The 21,445-nt window shown below is 44.9% G+C and overlaps 1 protein-coding gene across 1 annotated transcript; it reads right to left on the bottom strand.

Moving 5' to 3' along the window:
• Positions 1-6: 6 nt before the first annotated feature.
• DIABLO (diablo IAP-binding mitochondrial protein) lies at positions 7-16,583 on the bottom strand. Its single transcript, XM_042961512.1, has 6 exons — positions 16,381-16,583; positions 15,408-15,534; positions 11,291-11,422; positions 10,199-10,309; positions 9,927-10,023; positions 7-779 (listed from the first exon to the last, which is right to left on the bottom strand). Exons 1-6 carry the CDS (start codon positions 16,428-16,430, stop codon positions 583-585), a joined length of 714 nt encoding a protein of 237 aa, XP_042817446.1. The 5' UTR covers positions 16,431-16,583; the 3' UTR covers positions 7-582.
• Positions 16,584-21,445: the final 4,862 nt, after the last annotated feature.

Below are 21,445 nucleotides of genomic sequence, written 5' to 3'. Positions count from 1 at the left end.
GAGGCGTGTGTTGGAATATGTCCTGTTGAGCACCAGGTAAACACTCTGCATTCAGTTCCTTAAGAAAAATGGACTTTTGGCTCCTGGGCCTCAGGTGTCCTTACAGGCAAAGGGGCCAGATCACAGAAAGGATCAGAAACACTTAAAAAAAAAAAAAAAATCTTAACAGGCTCCCCATTCCCCCAAAAACTCACGTCCCTATGGAGGGAGCAAAGACTAAATCAGATTTGAAAATGCGAATACGACTGCAAACAGGTTAAACTGCTACTGAACTTGCGGGCAGGACGGAAGAAGGACCCTCTCTCTGGCCAGGCTGCTGAGATGCTCTGGGTGGGAGGTGAAAAGATTGGTGGGTGGAAAGCTGGGGGGGGGGGGGTCAAATGTTAAACAGGGCGCGCAGTGCCTCAGGGCTAAGAACCAGGTCCGTGGGGAAATGGGTCAGGCACTCACAGCTATGGCCTCTGGCCCGATGGGCCAGGGCAGGACCTGCTGACTCCTCTCTGTGCGGAGAGAGCCAAGCGGATCGTGGCCCCGGGGCGGAGCCGGCGACTCGGAGGGACGAAGGCTGGGCAGCTCAGGCACTCAATCCTCCCGCAGGTAGGCTTCCTGCTCCGGTTCCGCCCTCTCGTCCCCTTCCTCCTGAGTTTTCTGACGGAGTTCCTCTGTCTGTGCTTCTGCCAACTTGGTTTCTGCTTTCTGGGAAAGCTGGCGCACCTCCTGCACCTGGGACTTCACCAGCTGAATGTGATTCCTGGCAGTTATAGAGGCCTGATCTGCTCCTGCCAAGAGATGGCACGGTTAGGCTGAATGGCGGAACGGTAAAAGGCGCGGTGGCAAAAAGGAAAGCCTGGGGCTCCCTGTCGTCTGAGCTCCTCTTGGAGACTCGCCCTGCCCTCCCTCTCTGCACCACAGAGAACTGTCTCCACGTTCAGGTCTGCATACTTCTCCAGCCATCCGCCCTCGTTATTCATAATTACTACAACCATCTCTACAGCTACACAGCTCTTAGTCTAGACATCTTATGAATTTACGCAAGTAACACATTTCTTTTTGACAAATTAATAGCTCATTAAAGTGTCAAAGATCTCTTTCGTCAGCCTACCTAATCTTCAGAGATAACCTCTGCCGGAAGTTTAATGAGCATCTTTCGCATCTTTTGTACATATGGGATGCACAGAGAAATATTTTGCTACTTTATATAATGGCACAAAAGGTATTTATTGAACATATTTTGCAAGTTTGCTTTTTCTTTAAACATGTTTTCAGGCTCTATCATTCTGTTTACCTGCTACTAGTATATTTCATCATACAGATATGCACACTTATCAATTCATCTATAGACGATCTGGGTGGTTCTTTTCTACCTTACTGTATTAATAAGAACCTTCAGCACAATGTTAAAAGTTAGTGGAGAATAGCAAGCATCTTATTTTGACCTTGATGGGAATGCCTCTCATAGTTCATTAAGTAGGAGTACTTAACCTTGATTATCATGTTAATAAAACTGTATTCATAACTGTACTGGGATTGAAATCATAAATGGGTATTACATTTTACTGAAGGCTTTTGGGGCCTATATTGATATTACACTGCTGGCTTTTCTCCTTTAATCTACTGTAGATAATCTCAAGTAGGAAATTATATTGATTTTTTTTTTTTTCCAGTGTTGAAGTATTTTGTATTTTGCAGTAAATGGCTAGATCTTACTTTTATGTATATTCTTAAGTGATACTGACCATAGTTCTTTTTTTTGTTTCAGTACTGGCCTAGTACAGTTTGGGATCAGGCCTAGGCCAGCTTTATACAACGGTTGGGAGGCTTGCCATCATTTTCTGTGTACTGATACACTTTCTGTAACGTAGGATATGTTCCTGAAAGATTTGATAAAGCTATCCCACAAAACAGCTGGGTTTAGTGTCCACTTTTGGGACACAGAGTCTTTGAATACTGTTTCAACCTTTATGGTTATTGGCTCTATTTTGATTCTTTACTTCTTTGGCCAATGTGGGGTTTCCATAAAGACTATAATATTGATACAATTAAAAACCCTCCGTATCTGTAACAGCCCTTTCTAATGTTACTTTTGCCTTCTAAAAAGTCCTACTTGCCAAAAAGATTTTTTTTTCTTTTTAAGAACCAGATTTTGCCCTTTTTCTTTTTATTTTGAAAGCGAGAGCACATGAGCGGGGGAAGGCAGAAAGAGAGGGAGAGACAGACAAATCCCAAGCAAGTTCCTGACACTGTCTGCCAGGAGTCTGAGGGGCTTGAACCCATAAACGGTGAGATCATGACCTGAGTTGAGTTGGATGCTTAACCAGCTGAGCCACCTAGGCATCCTGATTTTGCCTTTCTGACTATTTTTATCTTCTTACACCTTTTGTTTCATTTGTTCTACACTGGTACAGTCCCCTATTTCTAAATGGGTTACAAGTTCAGTTTCTTCATTTTCAGTACTCAGTACACTGAATATTCCCTGTCATTCATGGCTGTTCTTTGAATTTATGACATACCTCTTTAAAGGTGCCCCAGGTCTCTTTAGCAGCTACTTTATCTGCAACTCTCTATGTCTGCTGCATACTGCACTTGTCATCACCGTTTCAAATATTTTTCCATTTCTATTTTGATTTTTGGTCAGAGAAGGGGGTAAGAGGGAATTGGCTGGGGCTTTGTCACCTGGCGTAAAATCAATTTTTGTATGTGCTCTATTTGTTTGAGAAGAATGTATTTGGAAGGGGGGCAAAGTTTTATATTTACTATGTATACTTGATGAAGCTTTTAAAAATCATTGTTCCAACCCTTCACAGCTCTACCTTTTTTAGTCTTGATCTGGGAGTCTCTGAGATGTGTATAAAACGTAACTTTTCCTTGTAAATCTCAATTTTGCTTTATTACATTTTCATGATATATTTTTGTTAGTGTTGAATATTTACTGATTATAAAATAATTTAAAAATCACCCATTACTCCAACATCCAAACTATATTAGCATTTTGGTTCATTTCCTTCCAATATTTGTGTCTTCAGTTTGTTCCATCAATGCCTTACAGTTTTCAGAGTATGCATCTTTTGCCTCCTTGGATGAATTTATTCCTAGGTATTTTATTCTTTTGGGTGCAATTGTAAATTTTCTTAAATCTTTTTTTTAAACAACTGAGGATGAAGTTAGCTGTGGACTTTTCAGGTATGGCCTTTAATGTATTTGGGGATACTCCCACTAAGCCCACTCTGCTGAGAGTTTTTATCATCAATGGATGTCATATTTCGTCAAATGCTTTTCTTTGCATCTTTTGAGTTGATCATATGGTTTTTATCCTTCTTCTTGTTAATGTGAAGTATCACACCGATTTGCAAATATCAAACAACCCTCTCGTCCCTGGAATAAAGCTCACTTGGCCTTGATGAATGATTTTTGTAATGTTGTTATTGAGGATTTTTGCATCTATGTTCCTCAGAAGTACTGCTGGCTTCTGGTTGTCTTTTTTGCAGAGTCTTTCGTTTTGGTATCAGGGAGGGCTGAATTTGGAAATTTTCGTCTATTTTTTGGAATAGTTTGAGAAGAACAGGTATTCTCTCTTCCTTAAAAGTTTAGTATGATTCAATTTGGTGAAGCCATCTGGCCCTCGACTTTTGTTGGGAGTTTTTTTGTGTTTTGTTTTTTTTTTTAATATTAATTTTGAGGGAGAGGGAGAATCCCAAGCAGGCTCTCCACTATTGTGGGGCTCAATCTCATGAACTGCGGGATCATGCCCTGAGTCGGAATCCAGAGTCCGATGCTTAACCCACTGAGCCACCCTGGTGCCCCAGGAGTTTTTATTACTGATTCCATTTCATTACTAGTAATTGTTCTGTTCAAGTTTTCTATCTTTTAATCATTTATTTATTTATTTATTTATTTTTAACGTTTATTTTTCAGACAGGGAGAGACAGAGCATGAACAGGGGAGGGTCAGAGAGAGGGAGACCCAGAACCCGAAGCAGGCTCCAGGCTCTGAACTGTCAGCACGGAGCCCGACGCGGGGCTCGAACTCACGGACCGCGAGATCATGACCTGAGCCGAAGTCGGCCGCTTAACCAACTGAGCCACCCAGGCGCCCCAAATTTTCTATCTTTTATTCGTTCACTTTTGGAAGATGTAGGTTTCTAGGAATTTATTATTTCTTCTAGATTGTCCAATTTGTTGGTATATGATTTTTCATAATCTTTTATTTTATAATCCTTTGTATTTCTGTGGTATTGGTATGTGGTATTTCTGTGGTATTCTCCATTTCTGATTTTTTTAATGTTTGTTTATTTTTGAGAAAGGGAGACAGAGCACGAGCAGGGGGAGGGGCAGAGAGAGGGAGACACAGAATCTGAAGCAGGTTCCAGGCTCTGAGCTGTCAGCACAGGGCCTGGCGCAGGGCTCAAACCCATAAACTGTGAGATCTCAAACCCATCAACCCAAGACTTGAGCCACCCAGGTGCCCGAGTCCTTTTTTCTTTTTTTTTTTTTTTTTTAGGAGTCTAAGGTTTATCAATTTTTGTCTGTCTTTTGAAAGAACCAGCTCTTGGGTTCATTGACCTTTCCTTTTTTTTAAATTTCCTATTTCTGCTCCAATCTTTATTATTTTGTTCCCTTCTACTAGGCTTTAAGTTTTATTTGTTCTTCTTTTTCTAGCTCCTTTAGGTGTAAGGTTAGGTTTTTTTGAGTTTTTTTTTTTTTTATTTCTTAAGTGAGGCCTATATTACTGTACACTTAGAACTGCTTTGGCTGAGTCCCAAAGATTTTGGACCAGTGTGTTTTCTTTTCTCTCCATGTATTTTATTTCCTCTATGATTTCTTGGTTGACCCACTTGTTCAGTAGCATGTTGTTTAGCCTCCATGTATTTGTGTATTTTTCCAGATTTTCTTCTTGAAATTGATTTCTAGTCTCAATTCATTGGGGTCAGAAAAGATATTTGATAAGATCTCAATCTTCTTAAACTTACTGAGACTAGTTTTGTGCCCTAACATGTGATCTGTCCTGAAGAATGTTCCATGTGCACTTGAAAAGACTGTATACTCTGTTTTGTGATGGAATGTTTTGTGTGTTTAGCTGTTAGGTCCGTGTGGTCTAATGTGTCGTTCAAAGCCACTGTTTTCTGTCTGGATCATCTATCCTTCTTCTTTTTTTTTTTTTTTTTTTTTATTTATTTGGGGGTTGGGGGGGGAGAGCGAGAATCTCAAGGAGGCCCCGTGCTGTCAGCATAGGGCTGGACATGGGGCTCAATCTCATCAACTGTGAGATCATGATCTGAGCCAAAATCAAGAGATGCTTAACTGAGTCACCTAGGCGCCCCTGAATCATCTATCCTCTGATGTAAGTGGGGTGTTAAAATCCCTTACCATTATTCTATTACTGTCAATTTCTCCCTTTTTTGTCTGTTAATATTTGATGTATGTATTTAGGTGCTACGTTGCGTGCATATTCGTTAACTGTTATGTCTTGTTGGATTGATTCCTTTATGTAATATCCTTCTTTGTCTCTTGCTACAGGCTTTGTTTTAAAGTCTATTTGTCTGGGGGTGCCTGGCTGGCTTGGTCAGTTAAGTGTCTGACTTCAGCTCAGGTCATGAGTTTGACCCCCACATCAGGTTCTGTGCTGACCATGTGGAGCTTGCTTGGGATTCTCTCTGCCTCTCCCCAACTCATGCTTTCTCTCTCAAAAATAAACACACTTAAAAAAAATTAACACGGTCTATTTCTGATAGAAGTATTGCTACCCTGGCTTCCCCCCCACCCCCCCCACTTCATTTGCATGGCATGTTTTTCCATCCCTTCACTTTCAGTCTGTACGTGTGTTTAGGTCAGAAGCGAAGCTCTCGTAGGCAGCATAAGTGGGTCTTCTGTGTCTTTTGGAGCACTCAGTCCCCTTACATTTAAAGTAATTATTGACAGGTGTGTACTTACTGCCATCTTGTTAATTGTTTTCTGGTTGTTTTTATAGTTCTTCTCTTGCTCTTTTCCCTTGTGAATTTGATGGCTTTTCAAAAATTTTTATTTTTGAGAGACAGAGTGGAAGAGGCTGAGGGGCAGAAAGAAGTGGAGAACAGAGGATCCAAAGCGGGCTCGGCGCTGACAGCAATGAGCCTGAGGTAAGCCTTGAACCCACGAACTGCAAGATCATCACCTGAGCTGAAGTTGGACGCTCAACTGAGCCACCCAGGTGCCCCTGATGGCTTTCTTTAGTGGTTGTTTTTGTGTGTATCTATTATAGGTTTTTGATTTGTGGTCACCATTTGGTTCATATATAACATGTTATAGGCATCAGAGTCTATATTAAGTTGGTTTCTTAAGTTTGTAAGCACTAAATTTTTACTCTCTCTCCACATTTTACGTATATGATATCATTTCACATCTTTTTGTGTATCCCTTGACTCATTTTTGTATCAATTTTTACTACTTATGTGGTTTAACCTCTATACTGGCTTTGTAAGTGAATAATCTAATACTTTTACTATATATTGGCTTTTACGTGTGACATTTTTTCCTTTCATAATTTTCTTCTAGTTATGGCCTCCCCCCCCCCCCCCCTTTAAAGAATTTCCTTTAACATTTCCCATAGGCTGGTTTAGTGGTGATGCACTCCTTTAACTTTTGTTTGGGAAACTCTCTCTCCTTATATTTTGAATGATAACCTTGCTGGGTATTCTTGGTCATAGATTTTCTCCTTTTAGCACTTTCAGCACGTGCCACTTCCTTCTGGCCTGCAAAGTTTGTGCTGAAAAAATCAACTAGTAGCCTTATGGGGTATCTCTTGCATGTAACTATTTTGCTGATTTATTATTTTTTTGATGTTTGTTTATTTTTGAGAGTGAGCAAGCAAGCATGGGGGAGGAGCAGAGAGAGGAAGACACAGAATCTGAAGCAGACTCCAGGCTCTGAGCTGTCAGCACAGAGCCCAACACGGGGCTTGAAATCACGAACTGCGAGATCGTGACCTGAGCCAAAGTCAGATACACTTAAGTGACTGAGCCACCCAGGCTCCCCGTACTTTCTGCCATTTTAATTGTATATCTTGGTGTGGATCTCTTTTGGTTCATCTTGTTAGGGGCTATTTATGCTTCCTGGACCTGAATGTCTGTTTCCTTTTCCAGATTAGGAAGGTTTTCTGCTGTCTTCTCTCTTCTCCTCCTAGGATCCCTATCATGTGGATGTCATTATGCTTGATAAAGTCACCGAGTACCCTTAACCTATTTTTATGTTTTGCTGTTCAGCTTGTTTTCCATCACCCTGTCCTCCAGATCATTGATCTATTCCTCTCCCTCCCCTCATCTTCTGTTGATTCCCTCGTGTATTTTTTATTTCCATTGCTGAATTCTTCATCTCTGGTTCTTTTTAGATTTTCTCTTTGTTGAAATTCTGAGTTCATCTCCTTTTTCTCAAGTCCAGTGAGTGTGTTTATGACAATCACTTTGAATTCCTTATCAGGCAATTGCTTAATGATTGATATCTTCTGGATTGTTTTAATGCCTTTAGTCTTGAATCCTTTTTCGGATTCTGACATCGCTCCGCTAGAGCTTTTTGGGATAGCTTTCTTTTTCTTAATAATGGCTCAGTTTAGCTTTTTATAACTTTCAACCTTCCTATACATTTTGTTTTAGGTATCTCTGTAAATCATTTTTGCTGTGATTATTTTTTTTTAACATATTCTTAGCTATTGCAATTATTGATGTTGGTACTTGTTCCTTTATTTACTTCGCATTTTCTTTCTTTTAAATCTTTATCAAGTTTTCATTTGTTGTAAGCCAATGTCTATCTCTTCTTAGCATGCTTTCACTTCTTCCCTGAACTGATTTAAAAAATTTAACACTCAGGGGGCACCTGCGTGGCTCAGTTGGTTAAGCGTCCAACTTCAGCTCAGGTTATGTTCTCACAGTTCATAAGTTTAACCCCGTGTCAGGCTCTGCACTGACAGCTCAGAGCCTGGAGCCTGCTTTGGATTTAGTGTCTCCCTCTCTCTTTGCCCCTCCTCTGCTTGTGTTCTCTCACTCTCAAACATTAAAAAAAAAAACCTCAAATTTTGACAAGTTTTATTAAATTTTTTTCATTATTTTTATCTCAGTTGCTCCTTTTTAAACTAATTTCTTTACTTACAAAGCAGTTTTTCCAGAAAGCATATGTGGTTGGTAAACTTTTGAGTCTTTTTATATCTGAAATAATACTTGGCTGGATATAGAATTCTAGGTTATTGATTTGTCACCTTGCATCTAGGATTGCTGATAAGACTGATTCTTATAGTTTTTTTTAGGATTCTTTGTATATTTCATATTGAGCTTTTTGCCATGATTTTAAATTGTGAGCCTTTTTAATCAGTTTTATGAAAAGGTCTTTTTCCAGATAATGCTTACACTTTCCCTTTTCTCCAGCTCAATCTAAGCCTGCCTGGATGATGAAGGTTGCCTGGGAATGTTCATGCTGTGACACCTCAGCAAATCTCCCTGCTCACTGCACATCTCCCACCTCTGCTGTGGCACCGCTCTGGTGCTGCTTTCGTGTAGTTGCTGTTTCACTCTTCATTCCAATCCTGCTTTTAGTTCACTAACAATTCTTTTTTGTTTTACTTTAAAAAATACATACATATGTTGTGGGGCACCTGGGTGGTTCAGTCAGTTAAGCAGGTGACTCTTGATTTCGGCACAGGTCTCGATCTCGTGATTGAGCCCTGCATCGGGCTCTGTGCTGACAGTGAGGGGCCTGCTGGGGATTCTCTCCTTCTGCCCTTCCTCTGCTCATGCACTCTCTCAAATCAACATTAAAAAAACCAAACATATATTATATGCTTTTTTTGAAGATATGGCACCAGAGCCCCTAGTTTGTTATCCCGAAGTCAGAAAACAAAAGAGCTGACCCTAGGCTTCTAGTTTGAAACGAATTCAGGTAAGATTAAACTAGTTTTATTTAAAATATTTTAAATTCAAAAACATCCAGCTCAAGCCCACTGGATGGATAGTGAGGGTCAAAAAACATCCTGGTGAATGACTGGGATACAAAAGTGGAGGCATTAGAATTGGGCTGAATCCCAGTCTGGCTGCTTACTTACCCTACCGCATCATCTCCACGGGTTTCTTAACCCTCTCTCCCCATTTTCTTCATTTGTAAAGTGGGAAAGATCATCCTCAAGTTCCTTAAATTGAAAGTGCCTATAAATACTTATAACATATACTCAATAATTTGTCTGGGCTCCGCCACTGACTAGGATTCCAGGTTTCAGTAAGGTTCACAACAGATTGATGATCTCAAGTCTCCTCCAACTGTGTCCCTCTGTGACTAGTTATTCATAAATATCGGTGTTATGAAAAGAATAAAACGCTTGGGTGCCTGGGTGGCTCAGCTGCTTAAGCGTCCAACTCTTGATCCGCACTCAGGTCGTGATCTCGCGGTTTGTGGGATCAAGCCCCGCATCTGGTCCGCACAGACAGCATGGAGCCTACTTGGGATTCCCTGCCTCTATCTCTCTCATGTTCTCTCGCTCTCAAATAAACTTAAAAAAAAAAAAAAAAACCACAAAAAACACAAATGCTTAAAAATCTGGGGTACCTGGATGGCTCAGTCAGTTAAGCATCCTGACTTTTGGTTTGGGCTCAGGTCGTGATCTCAAGGTTTGAGCCACGCATCGGGCTCTGCACTGACAGTGCGGAGCCTGCCCGGGATTCTTTCTCCCTCCATCCCTCCCCTGTGCTCTCTCTCAAAATAAACAAACATTTAAAAAAAACCCTAAAAACCATTTGGACACAATCATTTTCTAATTGGCAGCAGCTGCACCATTTTCTAGACACAGACTACCTGGCGAATGGAGATGGAGACATTTTTTCAGTCAGAGCCACAGGCCTTAGACTATCTCATCTAAATCCCTCATTTTACAGCTAGATGAAAACTGGCACACTGATAGTGAAAACTGGGACCTACCAGTCTGGTATGCGGCCTCTGCCGCCATCTCTGAAAGACCAAGGGCAGTCATCCAAGTGGTTTCCAACTTCAAGTATTCTTGTTGCTTTGAAGTCATCTGTAAATTAAACACAGCACTTCAGACGACAACGAGAGGCTCATAAGCACATTAAAATGGACTTAGAGTAGTAGATTCAGAGAACAGTTACTGGTTAGACACCTTAATTTACTAATTTAGATACCAGAATGAGGTAGGGGCACTAATACAGAAATGTCTAATAACTTTTTCTTACCTCAACTCTGGCTCCTATGATCACCTGCCACACTTCATCTTCCTCCTGTGAATTCATTTTCCCAAGTAAACTTGTATATTGTCGGTACAAAGAAATCAAGGTGTAAACGGCCTACAAATATAGAATAAATAAGCGTGAGTAAAATAGGTGAGACATACTAGGATTAGTGAGAATTACACCTCAAGGAAATAAAGTCCTGTTATAGCCAACCAGCTCTTCAGTCCTTCCACCTCACTGAAATCGCACTACTGTATGAGGTAAAGGCATTATTCTAGGACACGAGTGTACCCACTAGTCCACTTTTGTGTTTTTAAAAGATTGTTAGCAATTCACACAGAGAATACAACGTAGAAGAAAAGCCCAGAAGGCTGAGGGGGAAAGCTGCCAACAAATAAAGGTATAATAAACCTATAAATGATACCTATTAGCTCAGATTAGTGGTGTTTTTTTTTTTTTTCAACGTTTTTTATTTATTTTTGGGACAGAGAGAGACAGAGCATGAACGGGGGAGGGGCAGAGAGAGAGGGAGACACAGAATCGGAAACAGGCTCCGAGCCATCAGCCCAGAGCCTGACGCGGGCTCGAACTCACGGACCGCGAGATCGTGACCTGGCTGAAGTCGGACGCTTAACCGACTGCGCCACCCAGGCGCCCCAGATTAGTGGTTTTGAAACTATTCCCACAGAGAAGCCCCTGGTGCTGCAAGTGTTAGACTCTGCACCCCTTTGCCCCTAACTGAACCCAATCAGCTTTGTTCTCTGGTCTTCTACTGCGATGCTGTATTTAAAGACTTTTAAAAAAAAAAAAAAAAAAAAAAAAGTTCCTGGAAAAAGTCTAAACACCACTGACTTAGGTCGAAGCCTCAGCCAACTTTTGTAAAGGACCAGAGAGTGAATATTTTAGGCTTTGTGGGCCCTATAGTCTCTGTTAAAACTATTCAATTCACAAAAACAGTCATAGACAACATAAAAACAAATGAGACTGGCTACGTTTCAGTAGAACTACGAAAACAGGCATCAGGCTAGACTTGGGCTACGAGCAATAATTTGCTAACCCCTGGTTTAGACAATCAAAACTTAAGAGGACACTTACCTTAGTATATTCAGTGATTGCTTCAATCAAAGCATACGTGGTCTGAGAGAGAAAGGTGGAGGTGCTATCTGTTACCAAAGACACAGCTCTCCTCATTAATGCATCATTGCTAAGAGAATGAGGCTCCAATTTCTGAAAGACACAAACATTTTCACTCAACTTCTAACCTAAAGCTCCAACCGAGAATTTCATCATAGATAGCCAAGTGAAAAACACTGGTCACACTGCAGCTGCTTCTTTGTTTTCTCATTAGGCTCTATTTGGGCTAATAAAGACAATATATGGAAATAACTCCAGAGTATGCTTTCTGTCCACTTTTATTCTTTATGCTCTGCTCCAAAAAGCCAAGCACTTCTTTACATGAAATAGGTCTAGTAATTATAACCAACAAATTTCAGAAAGTTGTGATTCATTCATGAACACAGTGTTAGATACCTGGGATATGAAGATATATAGGATATATTCTCTGTCCTCAAAGATTTCAGATGGGGAAGGGGAGGAGCCGGGGCTAACAGAGAACTTGAGAAATTAACGCAGTCAAGTACCAGGGAGTTGTGGCAGAAGTCCATACAGGCTACAGTGGGGGCACACACATGAAAACAATCTCTTCTATGTTGAATGAAAAGAGCTTAGAAAAGGCTTCACAGAGTTGATGACAATTAAGCAGAGTCTAAGTAAATGGGTGGATGGGGGAGAGCAATTCTGGGCAGAATGAACAGTAGAGTCTTGGGTGGGGTTTGGGGACTCTTCACTCTGACCTCAGTTATTATTTAAAAAAAGCCAATATAACTTCTCAAGAGTTAAGGTAATGTAGCCACCTTAACTAAACACAGGTCTCCCCTGCTTTCGCAAAGTTTGTGTTAAGCCACTTTTCTTTTAAGAAAGATTTACAGAGGCACCTGGGTGGCTTGGTTGAGCATCTGACTTCGGCTCAGGTCATGATCTCTCGCAGTTTGTGGGTTCGAGCCCCACACTGGACTCGCTGCCGTCAGCGCAGAGCCTACTTTGGATCCTCTGTCCCTCTTTCTCTCTGCCCCTCCCCCGCTTGAGCTCTCTCTCAAAAATAAATAAACGTTAATAAAAAAGAAAAAGAAAAAAAGACCTACATTAGTACCTGATCTCAATAACCAAAATATGTCTGGAGAAGATTTTCAAGTTTACGAAGAAAAAAAAGCTGTTACCGTACGAATGTCTTTCCTGAAAAGCCAAGTGGCATAATGTGAACGTTTGGAAAGATGCTCTTTGTTTTACGCTGAATTACCAAAGGCTTCATAGGAACGCTTTACTTTCGGGTCATCCCTGACTCTGCCTTTTCCTTCCTCAACAGAGCACTGATCGTATCAGAACAAAGAAACCAATTCCTTCAATCCTGTGTTGTCTTGTTTTTGCTATTTAGAGTGTAAGCCCAGAGAACCGCTGCCCATTGAAAGTAGCCATCAAGAATTATCTCTGACACATGAACAAATCCAGAATTTCGTTTACCATATTTATCTTTCATTCACTCAAATAAGTATTCCTTATGTACCTTGCGTTCAGGGACTAGAAAGACTGGGAAGAATATATACTGTTCACTGGAAGCTAACTTTTGTATATTCTAACTTACGTCTTCACGATTCACTTTACAATGCGTTTCATTTGTTCCTTACAACGGTCCACGTATGATCACTTCTTTTTTACAGATGGGGAAATGAAAACTCAGAATAGTTTTATAAACTTTCCCCAAAAGCCACATAGCTAGACTTCAAACCACATCTGCACCCAAGTCTGTACCCTTTCCACTATGCTCTGCTGACTCAGGCGAGTGCCAGATAGATTATCACCAAATATCAAAATGTACAACACAAGGGATAAGAGGGAGATCACTGTTGGCCAGAAACTCTGAAAGGCTTTCAAGTGAGGTGGTACTTGGGCCTGAGACAGCTAGGATGAGAACTGTCAGGCAGCCCAGGGAAGAAGAGACAATGAGAAAAGAATACATCTGTTGCATGCGGGGGATGTTTAGGGATCTAGCCCGGTTACAACAGACGGCACAAGGAAGGGGAACCAGCGAGGACACTCGAGTGCAGGGGCACACAATGGAGAGCCACTGCAGGTTCTGAAGAACAGAAAAGGAACTGCCACTCCTACGGATAAGGACCAGAGGCTCCTGCCATGTGGCCTGGGACTGAGGTAACTGGGGCTTAAGAGAGGTGTATGAACTGAGAAAGGACAGACCCAAAATACCCTTTTGAAGGAAGGAAGAAAGGCTGTCTTAATTACGGCAGAAAACGGCCAGTGTTCAAGTCAGGGTTTTAGGATTAATGCTTCGCAAGCAGAGATGAGGTTTGGCGCGAGGAACAAAAAGGTGCAGTCTCAGGAGTAAGCCTCAGAAGATGCTGAAAGGACTTGTGGGAAGTGAAATCAATCTTCTTGTTGTGATAAACGCACACGTCAGTATCAGAAATATCTTGCCAAAATGGGGTTTGCTCTTTCCCAAAAGCGCACAACCAGTGATGGTTTTAATAAGGCACCACTTCCGTATCACCTGTCTGCCTGATAGCACCTAGGTGTCTACCAGACGTCTCAGACTGTCACTTCCAAAACTCTCGATTTCATCCTCCCAAAACCCACTCCCCTCCACTCCAATAAATGGCAACTCCATTCTTTCAGTGGCTTAGGCTTTTTCATTTTTTACTGTTTATTTTTGAGAGGGAGAAAGAGAACGCGAACACAGGAGGGGTCAGGGGGAGGGCAGATGATCCAAAGATGTCTCTGCACAAACTGCAGAGAGCCCGATGGGGGGCTCGAACTCAGGAACTGTGAGATCATGACCTGAGCAGAAGTCATGCTTAACCGACTGAGCCACCCAGGTGCCCCTGCTTAGGCTTTTTAAAAAACCTTGGCGGGGCGCCTGGGTGGCTCAGTCGGTTAAGCGTCCGACTTCGGCTCAGGTCACGATCTCGCGGTCCGTGAGTTCGAGCCCCACGTCGGCTCTGCGCTGATGGCTCGGAGCCTGGAGCCTGCTTCTGATTCTGTCTCCCTCTCTCTCTGCCCCTCCCCCATTCATGCTCTGTCTCTCTCTGTCTCAAAAATAAATAAAAAACATTAAAAAAAATTTTTTTTTTAAATAAAAAAATAAAAATAAAAAACCTTGGCATATACTCCACATTCAATCCATTGGCAACTCATGCTGACCGCATTTGGTCCAACTTCTCCCCACCTAAACTGTTGCCAGCCTGCTCCAATCCTGGACTAGAACAACAGTCTCCCATTGGTCTTCCTAGTTCCACACAGCAGCCTTTAAAAACTTACATGAGATCGTAACAGCCTTGTGTTCAAATCCTCTGTGCCTTCCTTTTCGGAATACAATTTAAAGCCTTACAATGCCAAAAAGGACAAAAAGCTGAGTTTGATCCTCAGCTAATTTTCTGGCCCCATCTATTACGCTCTCTTTCTCATTCCACTCCAGCCACATTAACCTGTTTGCTGTTCATCAAACATATCAGACATACACCTGCTTCTACCCCTTTCTACTCAAGAGTTCCTTCTGCCTGGCAAACTCTTCTCCAAGACATTACCATGGCTCATTTTCTCATTCTGATCCCTATTTAGACATCACCTTATGAGAATAGCCCTCCTGGGCTACCCTTTCCTACCTAAAAACAAAACAACTCCCTCCAAGCACTCCCTGTTCTCTTATTCTATTTGTTTCCTGCACAGCACCGATCACCTGGCATTTATATTTATTTTCTCCCCTTTTCCCTAGAATGTAAATTTTATGAAAGCAGGAACTTTGTTTTGTTCTTACATTTCTAGCAATGGCACATTAAAGCTGCTCAATAAATTTTTGTTGAATGAAAGACTACTCTGTTGATACTGTAATACCCTCGTCTTATTCCTCTCCCTCTTTGTACAATTTGACATACCGTTCCTACCAAATGGGACCATTGAAACGGGAGTATTAATGTATTTGTTCAGTTATGAAGAAATAACGCTGTATGGTAGAAAGGAAACTGTCGCATGGGGGTAGGAGCACTGGGTCAAACTAAGACCTTGTCTGAGGGCTCGGTGCGCCCCGCCCCCGAGACTTCAAGAGGGCACAGTACACTAAGAAACAGTGACACTACAGTATTTTTACCTGTGCAATGGGAACTGCGCACAGGGTCACGCCAAATCCAACCGCCACAGTTTTGTGCCAGGGTCTTATCAATTCTGAGAAGCAGCGCTTCTTAAAGTTAGCCACGGCAGGAACACACCGTCTGTACCTAGAAGTCAAATTTAATAAGGCGTAACTACCAATCTGTAATTCGTTTGCAGGGGCTGAAAACTCACACCGGGCCGAGCAGGAGCCTAAATGAGGCGCTGGGTCGGCCCGCCAGATGACAGGGCTCGTGAGGAAGCGCGTCGGACTGGACGGCCCAGGACTCGATCGAAAGGGCAACCGCTACCCAACTCCCGTGAACCGCTGCCGCGCGGGGAGGCGAGCCCGGTGGTTTCGGACTTTAACCGGTGGCGGGTATGGAAGTTTCAAAGGCGGTCTCAAAGCTTTTTAAAAACCTCAGGCCAAAATAAACGCTTCTGCGGGCAGCATTCAGCTCCGGAACTCGGGTTGAGGTTTCCAGGTGTCCCCGAGAGTCCCCGAGAGTCCCCGCTAGGCAACACCTGCTGGAGTCCGCAGGTGCCGCGAAGGGCTCCCCGGTGTGCAGAGGACGCACCCAGCAGTGCCCGCGCGGGGACTGACCAACTCCCCTCCTGCCCTCAGGGAACACTTCCTTGGACGATCGGCCCCCCCGCCAGGGCCTCTCCCCTTATCTCCCTCCAGTGGTTCCGATGGGCTAACGGGAACTCGCTGGCAGGCCGAGGCACTCCAGGAAGCCAGCCCGAGCTTGTGGGGCTTGGCACTCGGCCAGTGGAATAACGGGAAAGCCGTCAGCGAGAAACAGACCCCGGGCTTGGCCTCCAGCCCGGGGCAACAGTCAGGAGGTCCTCGGATCTGAGAGGGGCGGGACGCCGGGACCCGCTCGGCCGAGAAGCCAAAAGCGTGCCACCCAGGCGGCCGCTGCCATCCCGGCCATGGCGGCACCGCCCTTGCAACCCCACCACAGAAGTACCTGAAGAGGGAGGCTACGCTCCGCGACACCCAGCTCCTCAGAGCCGCCATCCTGCGGCGGCCGGACGCCAGACGCACACGCCGGAAGTGACGCCACTTCGTGAGCGGGGGACGGGGCGCGGCCTCTTCTTGAGTGGGCCTGGCCCCATGACCGCACCCCCGCCCGAGAGAACAGTTGGGATTGGACAGTCTGGAGGGAAGGGGCGGGGCTTAGGGTAACGGCAGTAACGGCCGCGACGAGCGCCCAACCGCCGCAGCTTCCGCGTGGGACTGGGCGGGCCCCGGGCCTGAGGGGGGCTGAGCGGGCGGAGCGGAGTCGGCCGTCGTGAGAGGAAGTTGGATACCTACCCGGGCGAGGCCCTGCCTCGAGAGGCAGCCCGGGCCCGAGCGCGAGGCGCAGAGTTCTTCCGTCGGGGGGGGGAATGTGTCCGGCAGGAGGCGGAGCAGCGCGCGGTGGCTCCGGCCGCTGGGGGCTGGCACGAGGCGGGCGGGGCGGGGGGCGGGGCTGCGGGCGCTGTCACTTCAGCACCAGGAAGTAGGTGGTCCAGCCGGCCAGCAGCAGCGCTCCGATGAGCACCGTGTAGCTGAGGAGCACGAAGGCCAGCAGCTCCCGCAGCAGCTGCAGCACGTGGATGGTGGACGAGGCCGGCATCGCAGGGAGCGGGAGGCCCGAGGACCTGCGCGGCGGGGGCACTCTGGAGTCCCTGGGCGCGCAAAGACGGTCCCCCCTCCCCCCCCCCCCCCCCCGTAAGCCCACCCTCCATCGGCCACTCCGCAAGCGCTGCTGAGCCGGGCGGTGTTACAGACAATGCGGATACAGGGGGGCTAGGCTAGCTCCTGGCCCTCAAAAGAGTAAACATGCCGCCCTAAGGCTGAGGAAGCCCCAAGTGCTGACTTTCTCCCTAACAACCATCTGGACGCCCTCTTTGCCTTTACACTAATAGAAGTCTTTTAAACCAAAAGTTCTCCTTGTTCTATGACTCCTAATCTGGATCTGGGTTGTGAGGAGAGAGAAGCCTGTCTGTTCCCAGTCTCCGCTGCTGCATTAGTCTTCATCCCTGGCTCTCTCTTCCCATCCACCTCCTGCATTTTTAATGCTGTGAGTGCTGCTAATGGCCTAATGAAGTAAAGCTTTCTTTTCCCATCACTCAAGCTGCGGCCCCAGCTGCCCGTGCTGCCTGGGAGGGGAAAAGGAGAGGGACCCATTTGGGTGGGAGAAGGCAGCAGGTCCTCATTGAAGCCCCTCGGCAATTCCCTGGACCCCAAGGCTTGAGAACATGCCGTTTGAGAGTCTTTTGCGTTATAGCCTGGCACGCTTGCCCTTCTGGCCAGCCAGCGTTGCAGAAGTGCCAAGAAGCGGGCATCAATTTGATTCCGGGCTTATCTCCTTCCCATTGTCCCCTTGTGCATCTGCTCCAGTCCTGTTATCTTCCACCGCCGATGGAGTCAATGGCAACAATCTCTTTACCTCCATTGCTGTCCTGCCCAGCAACCTCCCCTCAGGCCCAGCCACTAGCTTCCTTCTCTCCCCATTTTACTCACTCAGCAAAGTTTCCACAACTCCTCCGCTGCAGCAGCTCCACGGTTCCTCTCCCGGTCTGGTGTCTAAAGGTAGGCGTGTGCGTACTCCAGTGGCCTCGGCAGAGCTGTGGGATATTCAGCAGCAGCTGCGCTCACCAACTAGGTGTGGTCTAGAGACCAATCAGAGTCTCCCCGTGGTCCCTGAGCAATCAGGGAGCTGCGCACGGCCCGTCTCAGGCCAGGCGGGGCACTGGCAACCCTGCCTGCCCTCCGCCCATTTCACGGCCACAGCCCACAGGGCTCTAACGATGCCTGCAAAGCTCCCGAATCAGATGGGCTGAGCAAGTGGTACACGAGGGGATTTTTCATGTCCCTTCTTGTCTTGCTTTTCTAAACACCGCGGGTGGGATATAGTGCAAATCCTTTTCTACCCAACATCGAGAGGAACCCCGTCCTACTCTGTGCCTCAGAGTAGAAGAACCGATATACAACTTTCACTTACAACTTTCCACCTAAAGCAAAAGCTGTTGTCTGAAAAAACACGTAAGTGCGAGCATGCATGTATGTGAGAAACAGGAGCTTAGAGAACCAAGAGCCCCTGAGTGCTTGATTGTAAGTTACAGAGTTTAGCAGTTTAGAGATGAGATACAGTCAACTTCCCAACGAGCCTACTTCTAATTTCAACTCCAAATGTGATGCAAAAACAGCCAGTAAGGATGTCAGCAAATAACAGACCCTTTCCCAGATGGACAACGAAGGGAAAGCACAAACTTTATACTGTTTCGGATTATTTTGCTTTTTTTGCTGTAGTTTGTGATTAGAGACTGTTTTTTTGACCTTTAAAAATAGATGAGTGTGTGGACATCAACCCTTTTATCAACATCATCATCCACAAGCAAATGGCTCCTTAATTTAATCAGGGTCTGTTATTATCAAATCACTGCCCCGGCCGCAGCCTGGCTGAAAACAGGAGCAGAACATTATCAAGCTGCCCAGGAAGCCAGCGAGTAGTAAATTGCTCCCCCAGAGAACTGGTCATCTGAAGGGCTTCTGTGTCCTGCCTAGTGACAGGAAAGAAAGTATGGCTAAGATTTATGCCCTCACCCCACACCACAGCAACAGATGAACAAGAGAGCCTAGGAGAGCAGGCTCAGCTCTGTCTCCTTACACTCTCCTGTCCTTCAAATGGACGTCTCAGAGCAGTTAAGTATTCTAGCCTCTGCAGACTCTGGTCACCACGAAGTAACGGAAGCGAAGAAACATTATGTGGCTTGAAATTCACATGCATTCATTTAGAAGTAAGACCCACCGAGAAAAGTGGACATACTGCCTTTTTGTTTTAGATCACTGGTTGACAGAAAGGCATCCTCTATTTTCTACAGGAGGTCCTCAAACTATACGAGTATAATACATCTGGCTGTAGAGTATAATTCAGTCTCTCCGTGATCAGTTCGCGTGATGCTGCATTTCTATGCCTATGCCATCTTGACCACAGCCTCTCTTTCAGTCTGCTTTAGACACTCAGTGCGTTTGGTATTTTTTTTAAAAGTATTTCTTCTTGGGGCGCCTGGGTGGCTCAGTCGGTTAAGCATCCGACTTCAGCTCAGGTCACGATCTCGCGGTCCGTGAGTTCGAGCCCCGCGTCGGGCTCTGGGCTGATGGCTCGGAGCCTGGAGCCTGCTTCCGATTCTGTGTCTCCCTCTCTCTCTGCCCCTCCCCTGTTCATGCTCTGTCTCTCTCTGTCCCAAAAATAAAATAAACGTTAAAAAAAAAAAAAAGTATTTCTTCTTGAATTTCTGCTGAATATAAATACTTCCTCGTGGCGATATGCCAATCTTCAAAAAAATTTTATTTTTGAGAGCGCAAGAGCGAGCAGGGAGGGTCGGGAGAGAGAGACAGAGCGAGAATCCCAAGCGGTCTCTGCAGCGCTAGCGCAGGGCCTCAGGCGCGGCTCAGACTCACAGCCTGTGAGATCACGACCCGAGCCGAGATCAAGAGTCAGATGCTTAACCGACTGAGCCGCCCAGGTGCCCAGACACACCTCATTTCGATGTGCTTTGGAGACACGGTGGGCTTTTTTTCTTTTTTTTTAAACACCTGAAGGTTTGTGGCGGCCTTGCATTGCGCAGGTCTGCCAGCGCCATTTTTCCAATAGCATTTGCTTCCTTTACGTCTCCGTGTCATCGCTTCTCGGCCTTTTGGCTAAGATCAAGTGTGTCTCCGTGTCGCATTTTGGTAGTTCTCGTGACATCGCAAACTTTTCCACCATTATTATATCTGTTATGGTGATCTGTGGTCATAACCCACTGAAAGCTCAGATGAAGGCTAGCATTTTTTGGTAATATTTTTAAATTGAGAATTATGTATCTTTTTAGACACAATGCTACGGCGCACTGGAGAGACTACAGTACGGTGTAAACATGACTTTTATATGCACCAAGAAACCAAAAGATCCGTCCCCAGTCTCTCTCAGCATGCCTGGATTCTCTTGCTCTACAGTTCAACTACAAATGCTTCCCTGTTGGCTAAAATTCAAAAGTGTACAGTAAGACACAGAACAGTGCTCACGTATACTTATCTATGCAGACTTCTTTTTTATGGAGTTGCTGGTGTAGCAGAACTGTCTGCCTAACTAGACAAAAGTCCAGACATGATGTAAAACAATCCGCCCTCTCCAGGAATAAATGTACCATTCACCTACCCTTTCTCAGTAAGGGCATACTCCTTGGAGACAAAGGCTGCTTCAAGTATTAAGTGAACTTACACAAAGGCGGATAATATATAATTATCCCCCACTTTCTATTTGCATACAAATGAAGCAATTGGTGTTTTGAAGTCTTCTGCTAAATGCATTTTGGGAGCTGACCTAACTATGCTCTGAGCAAGCCAAGTACAGAGTCACGAGTGAATGCAGACACAGGAGACACAACTGAAGTATCTGTTCATAGGACAAAAACCCCAGCCAAGGAGACCTGACCAGACTTGAATTGAATCCCATGAGCCAAAAACAGAGAGGCAAGGTGGATTTCATTCTCTAAGGCAGCTGAAGCTGACAACAGCTGGGGCTGGAAGGTATAAAGTAGTCTCCCTGGGATAACAAGTATTTGAAAAAGGACCTTCTAAACCAGGGATAGTTTTCTTTTTTAAGACCACTTTCCAAACACTGAAGGTCAAGGCCAAGTTGAATGCGTGAGAAGGAAATCTCTTAAATATGACCTCTTCTACACCTCACTCTGGAAGAGATTTATTATAGAATTTCTCTTTCACTCCTAACATGCAATGTGCTGACAGAATTTCATTAATGAAACAAAGTGAGGAAAAAACACGTACGGTTACTAATGAACAACAGACAAACCACAACACCCTGCCTCAGAAGGGATGCTGACCGCGGTCCCCCGGCAGAGGCGAGACTTTTGCAAGGGCCACGAAGCCACCGCCTTTGGTCCCCTTCTTGGATTTAACTCTCCCAGGCGTTGGGACGGAGCAGGAGGGAGGCAGGGGACGCACGCCGATTTCCAGCCTCTCCCACCAACACCCGCACCCCC

The sequence above is a fragment of the Panthera tigris genome, chromosome D3 (genome assembly GCF_018350195.1).
Source record: "Panthera tigris isolate Pti1 chromosome D3, P.tigris_Pti1_mat1.1, whole genome shotgun sequence".
Taxonomy (NCBI): domain Eukaryota; kingdom Metazoa; phylum Chordata; class Mammalia; order Carnivora; family Felidae; genus Panthera; species Panthera tigris.
This window is presented reverse-complemented; position numbering and strand designations above follow the sequence as displayed.

What these genes read in the sequence shown, in the direction of transcription:
- DIABLO (XM_042961512.1), bottom strand. Translation starts at nt 16,430, where the DNA reads ATGGCGGCTCTGAGGAGCTGGGTGTCGCGGAGCGTAGCCTCCCTCTTC. An exon ending in GCGCAGTTCCCATTGCACAG is followed by an intron (nt 11,423 to 15,407) that starts GTAAAAATACTG and finishes TGTGTCTTTCAG; the next exon opens with AAATTGGAGCCTCATTCTCT. An exon ending in AGAGGCCGCATACCAGACTG is followed by an intron (nt 780 to 9,926) that starts GTAGGTCCCAGT and finishes ATCTCTTGGCAG; the next exon opens with GAGCAGATCAGGCCTCTATA.